This window comes from Caloenas nicobarica, chromosome 22 (assembly GCF_036013445.1).
Source record: "Caloenas nicobarica isolate bCalNic1 chromosome 22, bCalNic1.hap1, whole genome shotgun sequence".
Classification (NCBI taxonomy): domain Eukaryota; kingdom Metazoa; phylum Chordata; class Aves; order Columbiformes; family Columbidae; genus Caloenas; species Caloenas nicobarica.
This window is the reverse complement of record NC_088266.1, coordinates 2,202,280-2,216,987: the sequence shown is the minus strand read 5'-3', so window position 1 is coordinate 2,216,987 and position 14,708 is coordinate 2,202,280. Positions and strand designations below refer to the sequence as shown.

The 14,708-nt window shown below is 57.2% G+C and overlaps 1 protein-coding gene across 1 annotated transcript in view; it reads right to left on the bottom strand.

Moving 5' to 3' along the window:
- Window positions 1–8,783: 8,783 nt before the first annotated feature.
- IGSF21 (immunoglobin superfamily member 21) overlaps window positions 8,784–14,708 on the bottom strand; it is a 38,077-nt gene continuing 32,152 nt past the window's right edge. The window contains exons 4-10 of the mRNA XM_065650181.1: window positions 13,060–13,178; window positions 12,098–12,213; window positions 11,395–11,842; window positions 10,661–10,746; window positions 9,683–9,875; window positions 9,549–9,587; window positions 8,784–8,870 (exon numbers count right to left, since the gene is read on the bottom strand). Of these exons, the coding sequence (XP_065506253.1) occupies window positions 8,797–8,870; window positions 9,549–9,587; window positions 9,683–9,875; window positions 10,661–10,746; window positions 11,395–11,842; window positions 12,098–12,213; window positions 13,060–13,178 (1,075 nt within the window). The 3' untranslated portion in view covers window positions 8,784–8,796. The remainder of the gene's footprint in view (window positions 8,871–9,548; window positions 9,588–9,682; window positions 9,876–10,660; window positions 10,747–11,394; window positions 11,843–12,097; window positions 12,214–13,059; window positions 13,179–14,708) is intronic.

Here is a 14,708-nt window from a genome sequence, read left to right as displayed (position 1 = left end):
TTTTCCATCCCCAGGAACGCGGAGAAGCCGATTAATGATTGTTGAGCCGGAACGTGGATGTGAAGGTTCGGGGCAAGGTGACTTTGAGAAGGTGAAGCTGGCAGGAGGTTTTCCGGATGAGTTTTGCATGTTTGGGGATGGGTTGGGCTCCGGGGAAAAGGTCCAGCCCAGCGCTGGCGGCACAGAGCCGGCTTTATTAAATAGCCTGGGAAACAGAGAGGCTCAGAGAACAGCAAAAGAAGCACAAAGGGAGGAAAAGTCTCTCCTCTGAGCAGCCCAGCGGCGTTGCCTCCCCCTTTTTTTTTTTTGCTGTTAAAAAGGGATCGTGCACTGGAAAGAGAAAATAAAGTTTGTTTGTTTGCTTGTTTGCTTGTTTTCTGGGAAAGGTCCCTTTTCCCTGGGTGCAGGGAAGGAGAAACAAACCTTTGGTCCGACACCGAGCAGCTGCTCGGCGGCAGAGGCAGGTGACTAATTCAGTGGCCTTCGTTAGTGGCACGCTCGCTAACGAAGGGTGACAGGGAGTAGCCCGAAGGCTCCTCGGGGTCCCTCTGAGGCCAGCATGGAAGTGGCAGGGGAACGAAGAGCTGGTAAAAAAGGTGCTGGGGGCATTGGGAGAGGGAAAACGGGCCAGCGAAGAGGAAATAACGGCAGGATGGGACTGCAGCTGCTGGCTGCTGTGTTCAGAGACCGGCATCTGTGTGCGTGGGGAAAGGGGCGAGCTCAGGGAGGTGAACAAAAGTATCATGACTGGGAAGAAATTTGGGGTGCGAGTTACACTTTCGAAGGGATTTGCTGCTGTGCCTGATGTCTGCGGGGATTGGAGTCGCTGCGGGGAAACTGAGGCACGGAGGGTGCCAGACAGTGTCGCGCTTGCTTCTTTCTCACCCTGGAAAGATGTCGGTGATGCGTCTCTGATCTGAATTTCAAAGATTTAGGGGAATTGTCATCCCCGTTGCCCCTGAGGCGGCCGAGTCCCCACGCCCGGACCGCAGCAGGGGGAAGGATGGGGCCTGGGGAACGGCATCCCTCATCCCTCCGCAACCACCGCTCAGCGAGCTCAGTTCAAAGGGAGAAAATTAATTTCCTTTTCCCCCGAGGGGAACATCTCGTATACTGAGAGATGCACAAAGAAACGAGGCCCTAAACCAGCGAAGAAACAGCCCGAATGTGGGTGGGGGTGGGCGGCTGCTCCTGTTTGCATACAGGGACTCGCTCGGTCCTGATCCGGTGGGATTTGCAGGAGAAACGAGCCCAGGGGATGCTAAACCAGCTCCTTGAGCGAGGCGTGGGTGCGATGGGTGCTGCCGGCGTGGGTCAGGGTGGTGGGATGAGGTCTCGAGTGGGTGGGGGGTGCTCGTGGGCTCGTACCCGGTGTCCGCAGCCACCCAAAGCACCTCAGGTACCACCTTCGGTGATGGGGATGCAGCATCTGAACCTCCCTGGGGCGCCTTCCCCACCATCACCAGCAGCCGCAGCACCCAAATGTCCTCCTGCCAATGCCGAGATGCTGAATTTCACCGTGGCGGCGCCAAAGGGGACGGGGGTGCTTGTTTATCTGCCACCACGTTTGCCAGGGATGCTCGTTAGGTGCAGGACCCTGTGCTAAATAGTGTGATATTTATGCATATCTACAGAAAGAGGATGGAAAAGCAGCAGAGGAGTGACTTCCCTGTGCTGGCTTGGCAGTTGGGGGCCCCCACGTATATCCCTGCTGTGAACAGGGAGACCTCACCAGGAGGGTTTATTTGGGGGGGTTACAGTATTTGAGAAGATGTCACCTCGTACGGTGAGGCAGGGAATCGGGACATGTAGATTAAGAGCTGACCGACGCATCCCCCTCCGTTGCGTCTCGAGCTTGAGCCCCAAATCAAAGCAACAGCAGCCAAAACCCACCCAGCTGCTCGTCTCCATCCTAACTGACACGGGGACTCAAAATTGCATCGCTGGGGGGCTTGGTCCAGCAAAAGCCTTGGGCAAGGTGTATCCCTCCTGCCTGCAAACCCACGGGGACCCAAAGGCGAGGCTGGAATTGGGGTAACAGGGATGCGCATGGAGGCCGGGCACGAGTTTTAGGGCTCGGATAATCGGCAAAGGGTCTGCGATTTGTTCGCCTGGGTTTCTTCACCTCTTGCTGCCGTGGTTTTTAATCTGCAGGTAGATCTACCAAGACCCTTGCGCTCAGGAGCGGGCGAGGGTGAATTGTGCCTGTGCTTGGTGGCACGCGAGCCCGGTCATGGCCCCGTAACGAGGTAGGGGGGGCAGGAGAAGCACCGAGTGAAGCTCCTGGTCGCTCCCGCCGACGTTCCCGAGCTGGAGCATCCCTGCTTTTGTCCTCCCCACCGCAGCATCCCAAAGGACGCGCCGCATCCTTGAGAGATGCAGGGCCGGGCTGCCAAAGCCCTGGCTCTGTGTGTGTGCCAGGAAAAGCGCGGGTGTCCCCGGCATCGCTGGGTGTTTATGGACCTCGGCACGGCAAACGCGAAGCACGGCGGGGAGGCGAGGCTGGTTTTGGCTCTGGGTGCTGCTGTTTTCACAGATGGGTGGGGGGACCAGGGCCCGATGCTGAGCCTGAGCTGCGGGGGAAGGAGGATCTCCGTGGCGGGGATGTGAAACTGCTGCTTTTCGAGCGGGACCTTTGGGGCAAAATGCCCGTTTTTGGGCGGTTTGTGCTGGGGTGCAGCAGGCGGGTGTCCGGCTGGGCGGACGTCTGGCTGTATGTACAGGTGTCCATCCGTCCAGTGCTACATACGAGTGTCCGTGTCTCCTGCTGGACATGGAAGTGTCCGTCTGTCTGTCCAGGTGTCCAGTTGGACTTGGAACTGTCCATCTGGCTGGACACACGACAGCTCCCCTGCCCCCCCCAGCACAAACTCCCCAAAAACGGACATTTTGCCCCAAAGTCCCTGCTTGAAAAATCAGTGTTTTCACACCCACGGCGCCGTGAGTGGGTGACGGACACACGGACGGGGACACAGACAGATGGACACACACACACAGAGGCTGGGGGGACGAAAGGGCCCGATCCTGCTGGAGTGGGGGCGGGGCGGGGGCGGGGCGGGGGTGTGAAATTGCCGATTTTCCAGTGGGACCTTTGGGGCAAAAACGTCCATTTTGGGGAGTTTGTGCTGGGGGATGGAGGAATTGCTCTGTGTGTGTGTGTCCAGACAGATGGACAGCCGTGCATCCAGCCGGACTGACGGCCACTTGTACATCCAGCCGGACACTTGTACGTACCGCTGGACAGACGGACACCTGGACGTGCAGCCGGACAGACGCCCACCCAGCCGGACGCTCACCTCCTGCACCCTATGGGACAAATGCACCAAAACCGGACACTTTGCCCCAAAGTCCCGGCTCGAAAATCAGCGATTTCACACCCCCGCCCCGCCCCCGCCCCGCCCCCGCCCCACCCCCACCACACCCCCGCCCCGCCCCCACTCCAGCAGGATCGGGCCCTTTAGGCCTCCACAATGTGTCCGTCTGTCCGTGTGCCCATCCGTGTGTCCGTCACCCACTCATCGAGCTGGGGGCGGGGCGGGGGTGTGGTGGGGGCGGGGCGGGGGCGGGGCGGGGGTGTGAAATCGCTGATTTTTGAGAGCTGCATTCAGGAAAAAAAGCCATTTTGGGGACAGTTGTGCCGCCACGTGCAGGAGATGAGTGTCTGGCTGGGCAGGTGTCTGTACGTCTGTCCGGTTGGACGTACAGGCGTCCGAGTTGTCTGTGCAGAGCTGTACGTCCGGCCGGACAGACGGACACTTGTACATGCAGATGGACACACGTCAGGCGGACAATGTCCTGCACCTTGCAGCACAAACTGCCCCAGAAAGGCTTTTTTCCTTGAAGTCCCTGCTTGAAAAATCAGCGATTTCACACCCCCACCCCGCCCCCACTTCTAGGCAGGATCGGGCCCTTTAGGCCCAGCAATGTGTCCGTCTGTCCGTGTGCCCATCCGTGTGTCCGTCACCCACTCATTGAGCTGGGGGTGTGGTGGGGGTGTGGTGGGGGCGGGGCGGGGGTGTGAAATCGCTGATTTTCGAGTGGTGCACTCAAGAAAAAAAGCCATTTTGGGGACAGTTGTGCTGCTGGGTGCAGAAAATGAGTGTCTGGCTGGGCAGGTGTCTGTACGTCTGTCCGGTTGGACGTACAGGTGTCCGAGTTGTCTGTGCAGCACTGTATGTCCGGCCGGACAGACGGACACTTGTACGTGCAGGCGCCAGGCGGACAATGTCCCGCACCTTGCAGCACAAAGTGCCCCCAAACGGCCTTTTTTCCTTGAAGTCCCCGCTCGAAAATCAGCGATTTCACACCCCCGCCCCGCCCCCACCACACCCCCGCCCCGCCCCCATTCGTGAGCAGGATCGGGCCCTTTAGGCCCCCCAGCCTGTCCGTGTGTCTGTCTGTGTCTGTGTGTCCGTCACCCACTCGTGGCACTGGGGGTGTGGCAGGGGCGTGGAATTGCTGCTTTTCGAGCGGGGCCTTTGGGGCAAAATGCCCGTTTTTGGGCGGTTTGTGCTGGGGTGCAGCAGGCGGGTGTCCGGCTGGGCGGACGTCTGGCTGTATGTACAGGTGTCCATCCGTCCAGTGCTACATACGAGTGTCCGTGTCTCCTGCTGGACATGGAAGTGTCCGTCTGTCTGTCCAGGTGTCCAGTTGGACTTGGAACTGTCCATCTGGCTGGACACACGACAGCTCCTCTGCCCCCCCCAGCACAAACTCCCCAAAAATGGACATTTTTGCCCCAAAGTCCCTGCTCGAAAAATCAGTGTTTTCACACCCACGGCGCCGTGAGCGGGTGACGGACACACGGACGGGGACACAGACAGATGGACACACACACAGGCTGGGGGGGACGAAAGGGCCCGATCCTGCTGGAGTGGGGGCGGGGCGGGGGCGGGGCGGGGGTGTGAAATTGCCGATTTTCCAGTGGGACCTTTGGGGCAAAAACGTCCATTTTGGGAAGTTTGTGCTGGGGGATGGAGGAATTGCTCTGTGTGTGTGTCCCCAGACAGATGGACAGCCGTGCATCCAGCCGGACTGACGGCCACTTGTACGTCCAGACGGACACTTGTACGTACCGCTGGACAGACGGACACCTGGACGTGCAGCCGGACAGACGCCCGCCCAGCCGGACGCTCACCTCCTGCACCCTATGGGACAAATGCACCAAAACCAGACACTTTGCCCCAAAGTCCCAGCTCGAAAATCAGCGATTTCACACCCCCGCCCTGCCCCCGCCCCACCCCCACCACACCCCCGCCCCGCCCCCACTCGTGAGCAGGATCGGGCCCTTTAGGCCTCCACAATGTGTCCGTCTGTCCGTGTGCCCATCCGTGTGTCCGTCACCCACTCATCAAGCTGGGGGTGGGGCGGGGGTGTGGTGGGGGTGTGGTGGGGGCGGGGCGGGGGTGTGAAATCGCTGATTTTTGAGAGCTGCATTCAGGAAAAAAAGCCATTTTGGGGAGGGTTGTGCTGCTGGGTGCAGAAAATGAGTGTCTGGCTGGGCAGGTGTCTGTACGTCTGTCCGGTTGGACGTACAGGTGTCCGAGTTGTCTGTGCAGAGCTGTACGTCCGGCCGGACAGACGGACACTTGTACGTGCAGGCGCCAGGCGGACAATGTCCCGCACCTTGCTGCACAAAGTGCCCCCAAATGGCCTTTTTTCCTTGAAGTCCCCGCTCGAAAATCAGCGATTTCACGCCCCCGCCCCGCCCCCACCACACCCCCGCCCCGCCCCCATTCGTGAGCAGGATCGGGCCCTTTAGGCCCCCCAGCCTGTCCGTGTGTCTGTCTGTGTCTGTGTGTCCGTCACCCACTCATGGCACTGGGGATGTGGCAGGGGCGTGCAATTGCTGCTTTTTGAGTGGGGCCTTTGGGGCAAAAAAATGTCCATTTTTGGGCAGTTTGTGCTGTGAGGTGCAGGAGGCGGGTGTCCGGCTGGGCGGGTGTCTGTCCAGCTGTTTGCATGTACAAGTGTCCGTCTGTCTGTCCATGTGTCCACTCTGGACACACACGACTCTCAGCTCCTCCACCCTACAGCACAACCCCTCAAAAATGGACATTTTTTTTTTTTTTTTTTTTGCCCCAAAGGTCCCGCTGGAAAAATCAGCGATTTCACCCTCCCGCCCCCCCCACTTCTGGGCAGGATCGGGCCCTTTACACCCCCACAATGTGTCCGTCTGTCTGCGTCCCCGTCCGTGTGTCCGTCACCCACTCGTGGCGCTGTGGGTGTGGCGGGGGCGTGAAATTGCTGCGTTTTGAGTGGAACCTTTAGGGGAAAAATGTCCGTTTTCGGCAGCTCTGTGCTGGTGGATGTATCGATGCGTGTTCATCGACGCGTCGCGCTGCGGGGGACGCAGCCGTGTCGCCTCCGAGCTGCGGGTGACGTCTCGGCGCTTGTGACTCTAATTGAATGTAATTGCCTCCTCCAAATTTCACTCGAACCTTTTCAAAGTCCCCTGAAATTAGGGAACATGGATAACGCCGCTCCTTGGGGTTTTTCAGCCCGCGTCATTCCCTAAGAAGCGCGATTAATTTTTCACGAGCTAATCATATCTCTTAGGCAGGTTGTCAGCGGCAGATCTGCCATCGCTCATCAATAATGAAACAACCTGAGCAGCTCCTGCCCCCTCCAGCCTCCTGCATTATTCACCGGCAGGTCCCCAAACAACCGCGTGTGGAACGGGGGGAGCCGGGGGTTTAATTGATGTTCTAATTACCTGGAGGCAGGTGGATGGGAATGGGGGGTGACGGATGAGGGGACAGCAGGTGACGGCAGAGGCCGGCACGGGATGTTTTCTTTCATAGAATCATTTTGGTTGGAAGAGACCCTCAAGGTCAAATTTATTTTTTTTTTTTTTGGATCAATTTTTGGATTATTGCTTTGGTGTGGTGGCATCTCTTCCCAGGTCTTGGGCTTTTTGGGGATGCTTTGGGAAAGCAGGCAGCACCTCTGCCCAAAATGAGGAGAGAGTCCCGTGTCCCCTCGGTCACTGTTTTGGTGCTAAGAAGGTCCCATCCTGTATCCCGATCCGTCACCACGGGAACGAGCTGAGCATCCCGCGTGCACCCGCACCGGTGCATTTGGGACGCGGGACCTCCGAGCCCACCGATCCCCTCCCAGCTGCTGGATGGGGACGTCACGTCCCTCTCGAGATGGCACCAGTTGATGGTGGCACTGCCACTGTCTCTCTAATGCTCATTTCCATGGTTTCGGGCTGGAAAGCGCCACGTTTGCATTTAAATGGAGGTTTAGGCATCTGTAAATCCCCATTTTTCCAAGCGAGGCGGCCTAATGGTTGTTTAATCACATTGGGATGAGGCACCTGGAGCATCTCCAGCATCCGCGCTGTGACAGGGGTTCTCTCCCGCCTGCTTGGTGGCGTGGGGGTAAACTGAGTCACATGGATTTCTCTAAAAAAATAAAGGTTCATCTGAAAAATCAAGTTTCCCTTCTTGCCCAGGTAGGTGCAATAGGCTGGAGCAGTGAGAATGCTCGAGGAGGGAGCTGGTCCGAAGGGATCCGGGTGCTCAGATGCTGATTTTTCGGGATGAAAGCGGAGCCGCCGATCCTCCTCCAACCCCGAAAGTCCCCGATCCATCTCCGCATTGCTGCCAGCCCCAATTATTGCGTATGGAAAGAAACTCCTGAGCCGCCGCGTGTTTGTTCAGCTCCTCCGAGGCCAGGAAATCGCTTGCAGCGAGGTTGGCGATGGAGCATGGTAAGGACTGAATCTGCTTAATAATAATTAATCATAATAGTAATAATAATGCTTAGCACCCGTCCAGGGGCTTTGGAAAGCTGAAGCACCGCACGGCTGCTGGCTAATCCTCTAGGATTAAGAGTTCCTGGAGGAAAAGGCAGGAGAACACCCTGTCCTCGGGCTGCTCTCCCCCAGGGATCCTGGTGCGGGGCTGGATGCTCTCGGTGAACCCCAGGGAGGGGACACGGCCCGGAAAACCACCGGCATCCCCAGCACCAGGCGGGACTGGGGCAAAACCACCTGTTTTTTTTGCAAAGAGCCATCCTGCAGCGGGATTAACATCCTCCTGGGATGCGCCCAGCGGTGCCGGGTAGCGTTGGAATGGCCAGGATCTGGGCGCGTTATCTGTTTCCATGGTAACGCTCGGCTAAGAGGGATGGGGAGGGTGGCAGGGACCGAACGTGGGCTCTAAACTCGGCCGGTGCCTCCGTGCCATGGGACACGTGCTGCCCGCTCATGTGTGAGCGGTGACATTTGGGGTGGGAGCCGCCTGTCACTAGAGATTGACCGTCCAGCCCGGGACGAGCGGCGCGCGCGGCTCCGTCTGCCAGCAAAGGCAATTTGCCCCAACCAAAGTCCCGGGGTATAAGGTCAGTGATCCGCGGTTTTTGGGCTCCCAGCACCACTGTGTAAGACTCGTCCCCAGTGTCCCTCATGCTGGTGACACATGCAGTCCTTACCCCAAGAAACTGAGACCTGGAGCAGCTCGGTGCAGTGGGAATGGTGTAAATGGATTTTTTTTCCTGGGGAAATCTGCCCCCCAAGACCTTGCAAAGCCCCTGGGCACCCCAAAATGGTTCTGGGCACCCCAGCACAAGGTAAAACACTAGGCACAGCCTTCTACAGGAGGAGATTTTTCTTCTTTTTTCCTTTTAATTAAATTGTCTGAGGAAGCCGAGACACAGACAGAAAGAGATATAGACTGTAAATAGTATAGAAAAAAAAAAAAGAGAGTGAGAGAATCGGTTGATGGAGATGTAAACGCCAGGTGGAGCCGTACGGAGGAAGAGGAGGAGGAGGAAGAGGCAGGCGAAGCTTCACGTTAGCTCCAGGATCACTGTTAGGGTGAGCACCAAAACTAGTCTGAAGCCGCAGCGGCCGGTAAGTGAACCTGGGCAGGAGAAGAAAACAGATGAGGAGCTTTGGGAGCCCCATCTCGCTGCTTGGGTTCAAGCAGGATGGGGTCAGCACCTTTTCTTTGGGGGGATCCCCCTCCTAAACTTGCTCTGGGGCTTGTGGGGGGTGGGCAGCAGGTCGGCGATGCTGCGGGGAGCAGCTGCAGGGACCCTTGGGGTGCAAGGACATCCCTGCTGCAAGGGAGAGGGCCCGGGGCGATGTGAGGAGAGATCAGAGAATCATTCCGGTTGGAAGAGACCCTTAAGACCATCCAGTCCAACTGTTCCCCTGGCACTGCCCCATGTCCTGAGAACCTCATGTCCGTCTGTCCAACCCCTCCAGGGATGGCGACTCCAGCACTGCCCTGGGCAGCCTGTTCCAATGCCCCACAGCCCTTTGGGGAAGAAATTGTTCCCCAGATCCAACCTCAACCTCCCCTGGTGCAACTCGAGGCCGTTTCCTCTGGTCCTGGCGCTTGTTCCTGGGGAGCAGAGCCCGACCCCCCCTGGCTCCAAGCTCCTTTCAGGCAGGTCAGAGATCAGAAGGTCTCCCCTCAGCTCCTGTTCTCCAGCTGAACCCCCAGCTCCCTCAGCCGCTCCTCGTAAGTGTTCCCGCACGGTCCTTCCCTCCCTGGGGGGTTTCAGGTTGAAATCCCAGCGCTACGACCACTCACCATTGGAGTCCTCTGTTCCTCTGGGAATATTTGGGTTTTCTAATGGGAAAGAAATACCAGACAGTTTATTGGGGGTGGAAGAGACGAGCGAGGATTTCTGGAGGGATGGGGTGACCCCCGCGGTGCCGCCGTACCGAAAACGATGAGGCGGGTGTGGGTGTCGGTGGAGCCCAGGGGGTTCTGGGCGGTGCAGCGGTACATGGAGCCGTTGAGCTCGGCCGGCACCCGCTCCAGCACCAGCTCTTTGCCGTCGTGCTCGGCGCTGCCGTCGAGGAGCCGGCTCCCCACACGCGTCCAGGTGAAGAGGGGCTCGGGGAAGACTTCGTTCTGCAGGGAGAGGGGTGTAGGGGGTGAGAAAACCCTGGAAAACCCCAAAACCATAGAATCATAGGCTACTTCCTGCAAAGAGGTTTTAGACCTGTACGGTATTGCCTTGAACCATATGTTGACCTAAAGAAAACGGGAAGAGCAACAGTAACTCCAAAGTGTCAGAAAATATTTAACATTCAAACTTGTTTTCACATGGACCAGAAGACGTGCCATATCCAAATACAAAGCCTCTTGTCGTCAACAACTGTGACCACTTTAGAACGAACCAGTACATTTCCTGCTGAAGCAACATTGTTGGCCAAGAAACCAGTTTCTGGCATAGCGCTATTTGAAGTTACTTTTGCTTTCTCTGAGAGACTGCAAATAATAAGATGCAGACATTAACACCTCGTGAATACATTTAACTTTCCATTTAGCTATAGCTTTATTCAGCATGACTGTAGGTAAGGGTAGGAGCAAACAATCATTGAAACTTAAAAGAACATTTTTTAAATAAGTACCAAGGCCTCGTATTTGTTCTGAAACTGTTCTATTTTCACGGAATTCTGTTTAATTTAATCGTCTTGATTTTTTTTTTAGAGGGTCAAGAGACCCTTAGGATCATTGAGTCCAGCCATAAGCTAAATCTAGCACTAAACCACGTCCCTAAGAGCCTCATCTAAATGCTCCGGGGTGCATCAGCGTAGGGACCAGGACGCAACCCAAGGCCACCAGCCCAACCACAAGGTTGTTTGTTGGGATGGCATCGCCCCGCGGCGATGGGGATGGACGGAGACGCTGACCTGGAAGCCCTGCACCAAGATCCGCACGGTGTCTCCCACGCGGGCTCTCGTCGGGGTCATTGTGATCTTCGGGCCCTTGGGAGCCACTGCAAGGGAAGGGGACAAGGAGGGACATCAGCTGAGCGAGGGGTTGCGGGTGCGTGGCCTTGGCTGGGATTCAATAATGGTTTGATGAACTATGGTGGCGAGGGGATGGTCGGCTGATGGCTGGGTGATTGATGGACAGGCTGACGGATGTCCGAATGATTGACAGACAAGGCAAGGACCCCGCGGGCGGATGAACGGGAAGCCTGCGAGATTGAGAGACAACTGAAGCAGGATGCGTGGATGGAGAAGGACAGATTGCCTAATTGAGCCCGTCTCTGCTCAGAAAGAGGGGTCAAGAGGAGGCAGGTTGGTTTGAAGCCATGGAGATGGGCACCTCAGCAAAGCAACCCATCAAAGTCTTGGCCTCATGGGGCTGCAGAAGGTCTGAAAATGCTGGATTTAGGTTATTTTTGGGCTGCTGGGAGAGAGTTTAAATGTTCAGGAGGGAGGAACAGATAATGGAAGGCCTTCTATTAGCAAGAGCACTGCTGCCCTCCTTGTTGACTGCCAATCTCCTGTTTACCTCCTCATTGCCACCAACCTCCCACTAACTGAGGCGGTTGGTGAGCAGCTTGTCAAGAAATGCCAAAAAAAAGGAGGCAAAAAGTGCCAAAAAAGCCAAGAAACCCCAAAAACTTGGTCCTTACCAAGTGTCACCTCGGACTGCATGGGCATGGAGAGCGCCGGGTGCTTGACCTCGCAGCTGAAAAGCGCCTCGTTGTCGATTTGGGGGTTGAGGGTCCAGGTGAGGGTGGCCCGCGCCTCCACCGTCCCGTCGCTGACGGGAGCGTGCGTGTGGCGGAAATAGTAGATGGGCTCGGCAACGTGCACCCAGCGCGGGAATTCCCGGCTCACCACCGTTTCGGGGATGATTTCGGTGACGGGACCTCGCTCGGCAGCCAAGCCCCGTGGTGGGTCCAAGGTGACCGGGGATTGGCCACCTCCCACTTCTCCTTCGCCCGCCAGAGATTTGGGGACCTTGGTGTCATCCAGGTCGCGGTGAAGAAGGTTACGGGGCGCCCAGTTCCCGGCGCCGGCCGGCGGCTCCGGCAGCGGGGTGGCCTCAATGGGTTCTCCGTCCCGCTTGAAGTACACCTGCGTGGGGACAAAAGGGACAGTGAGGGGACGGCCACCACCCTGGACATCCCCAGCATCCCTTGGGGAGCTTTGGATGGAGCTCCTTCCCGAGGTCCCCACAGAAAGATACTGCAGGGCAAGATCTGGGTAGCAGGCAGCCATTCGCCTTATTTAGCCTCCAAAAGCAGCGCATATATACCATATATTCTCTATATATACATTTTTATGCTTGATTCATGTATGTACATGAAAGATAAAGCCCCCAGGGCTCACCAGCGGGGCGGGCTTGCCGCCGGAGACCACGCACACCAGGGTGAAGTTCTGCGCCTGGTAGCGGCTGAAGGGCGCTGGCGTGTCGGCAGCGAGCACCGAGATGGACGTCGGGGGAGCTGCCGGGGAGCAGAGCCAGGGCATTGGTACAGTGTCCTCAAAACGCACCCATCGCCGTCCTCATCCTCACCTCCATCCCTGCTCCTATCCTCACCCTCATCTTTATCCGCATCCCCATGTTCGTTCCTGTCCCCATCCTCATCGCTGTCACCATTCCCATCCTCATTTCCATCCCCAACTTCATCCTCATCTTCATCCCTATCCCCACGCCCATCTCCATCCTCATGTTTGTCCCCATCCTCGTCTCCCTTCTCATCCTCATCCGCCTCCTCATTCTCATCTCCCTCCTCACCATTGTCCCTGTTCCCATCTTCATCCTCATCTATATCCCCATCTGCATCTTCATCCCCATCCTCACCTCCAGCCTCATCCTTATTTCCATCCCCATCCTTATCCCTGACCCCAGCCCCATCTTCATCCTCATGTTTGTGCTCATCCTCATTTCCATCCCCAACCTCGTCCCTGTCCCCATCCTCATCGCTTATCTCTATCCTCATCTTCATCCCCAGCCTCATCCCCATCCCCATCCTTCGTCTCCATCCTCATCTTCATCCCCATCCCCATTTCCATTGCCAATCTCATCCCCATCCCCATCCTCATCCCTTGTCTCTATCCTCATCTTCATCCCCATCCTCATGCCCATCCCTCATTTCCATCCCCATCTCTCATCTCCATCCCCATCCCTATCCCCATCCCCATCCCTATCCCCATCCCCATCCCTCACCTCCATCCCCGTCCCGATCCCCAGGGATGGGAAAATGAGCCAAACCGCTCCTGCCCCCTCACCCCGAGACCCCACACCCATTTCCCCGCCCGGGTCCCACCCATTTGGGTGCCGCACTCACCCATCACGTTGAGGAACACGTTCCCGGACGCCAGGACCACCTTCTCCCGCGTGGCTCGGTCATAAATCCCCACGTGACACTCGTAGGGACCGTTGTCTGAAATGCGAACCTCGGGGAGGCTGCGGGGGACAGACAGGGCTCACCCCTTGCTCCCCGCTCCATCCCGACCCCGTTTTCCCAGGGAACGTGGCATCCGGATCCCGAGGTGTCGGACGGGGTCTCTTTTCAGCAGCGCCAGGGATCAATAAACTATTAATAACCGCAAAGGCTGCAGGAGCGAGCTGCGTAATGCGGTTTAGCAGCTGGAGTTTACCGGCACTGACAGCTCCTCGGGAGGGTAAGTAATTGCATTATTGAAAGGAGAAGCGTACGGGAGGTAAAGGCACTGCCGAGAGCAAAAAACCCACGAAGCGTGGACATGAAACGCCTGCGAAACGCCGATGGGAAAGTCTCGGCACCAGACGTTACAGACCGCTCGGGCGATGCGGCGGCTGTAGCAAAGCGTGGCGGATAAAAAGCATCAAAAGCCCGAACTCCAAGCACACGCTTCGATCGGTGTATTATCTGGAGTCTTTAAATAGATATAATAAAAAAAAAAAAGGAAAAAAAAAGAAGAGATGTGCGAAAGGCTTGGTGCTGCTGGAGGTGGAAATACTCATGGGGGTTGCAAAGGAGTCACTTTGCTGAGCGTGAGTGTCCCACCTCGCCGGCGAGCAGCATGCCACCGTGGCGAGAAGGAAGGGGCAAGCCCTGAGCAACCCCTGAGCATCCTCGGAGCAATCCCTGAGCATCCCAAACATCTTCTGACCCTCCTGAGCACGCTCAGAACATTCCCTGAGCATTCCCTGCGTATCTTCAGAGCATTCCCTGAGCACCTCCTGAGCATCCTCGGAACATTCCCTGAGCACCTCCTGAGCATCTTCGGAGCATTCCCTGAGCATCCCAAACATCTTCTGACCCTCCTTGAGCATCCTCAGAGCATTCCCTGACCAACCCTTGAGGATCCCAAGCATCTCCTGCCCCTCCTGAGCATTCTCAGAGCGTTCCCTGAGCATCCTCGGATAATTTCCTGAGCAATCCCTGAGTATCCCAAGCATCTCCTGCCCTCCTGAGCATCCTCAGAGCATTCCCTGAGCATCTCCTGAGCATCCTCAGAGCATTCCCTGAGCATCTCCTGAGCATCCTCGGAGCATTCCATCTCCTGAGCATCCTTGAGCATTCCCTGAGCAATCCCTGAGCATCCCAAGCATCTCCTGCCCCTCCTGAGCATCCTCAGAGCATTCCCATGGCATCTCCTGATCCCCGTGAGTAATCCCCGCGCATCCTCCTTGAGTATCCTCTGAGCATCTCCTGAGCAACCCCCATCATCTCCTCCCACATGGCGCCACCCCCAGCTTGAACCCCCACCCTTTTCCCGACAAACCCGCTTTGCCGAACCCTTTCCGAAACCCCCCCGGTGCCTGTTCCTCACCGCACGAGCCCCCCCCGGCACAAACAAGCCCCCGTCGAAGCCACCAGTCGCTCGGCAGCTCCTTTTTCACGGCCACGCCGCTTTCATCTCAAGCCTCTGCCATCTGTTCCAGCCTCTAATTAACCGGGAAATCATCCACACCCTTCGTTAGCGACACGCAGGAGCGGTTCTGGTCCCC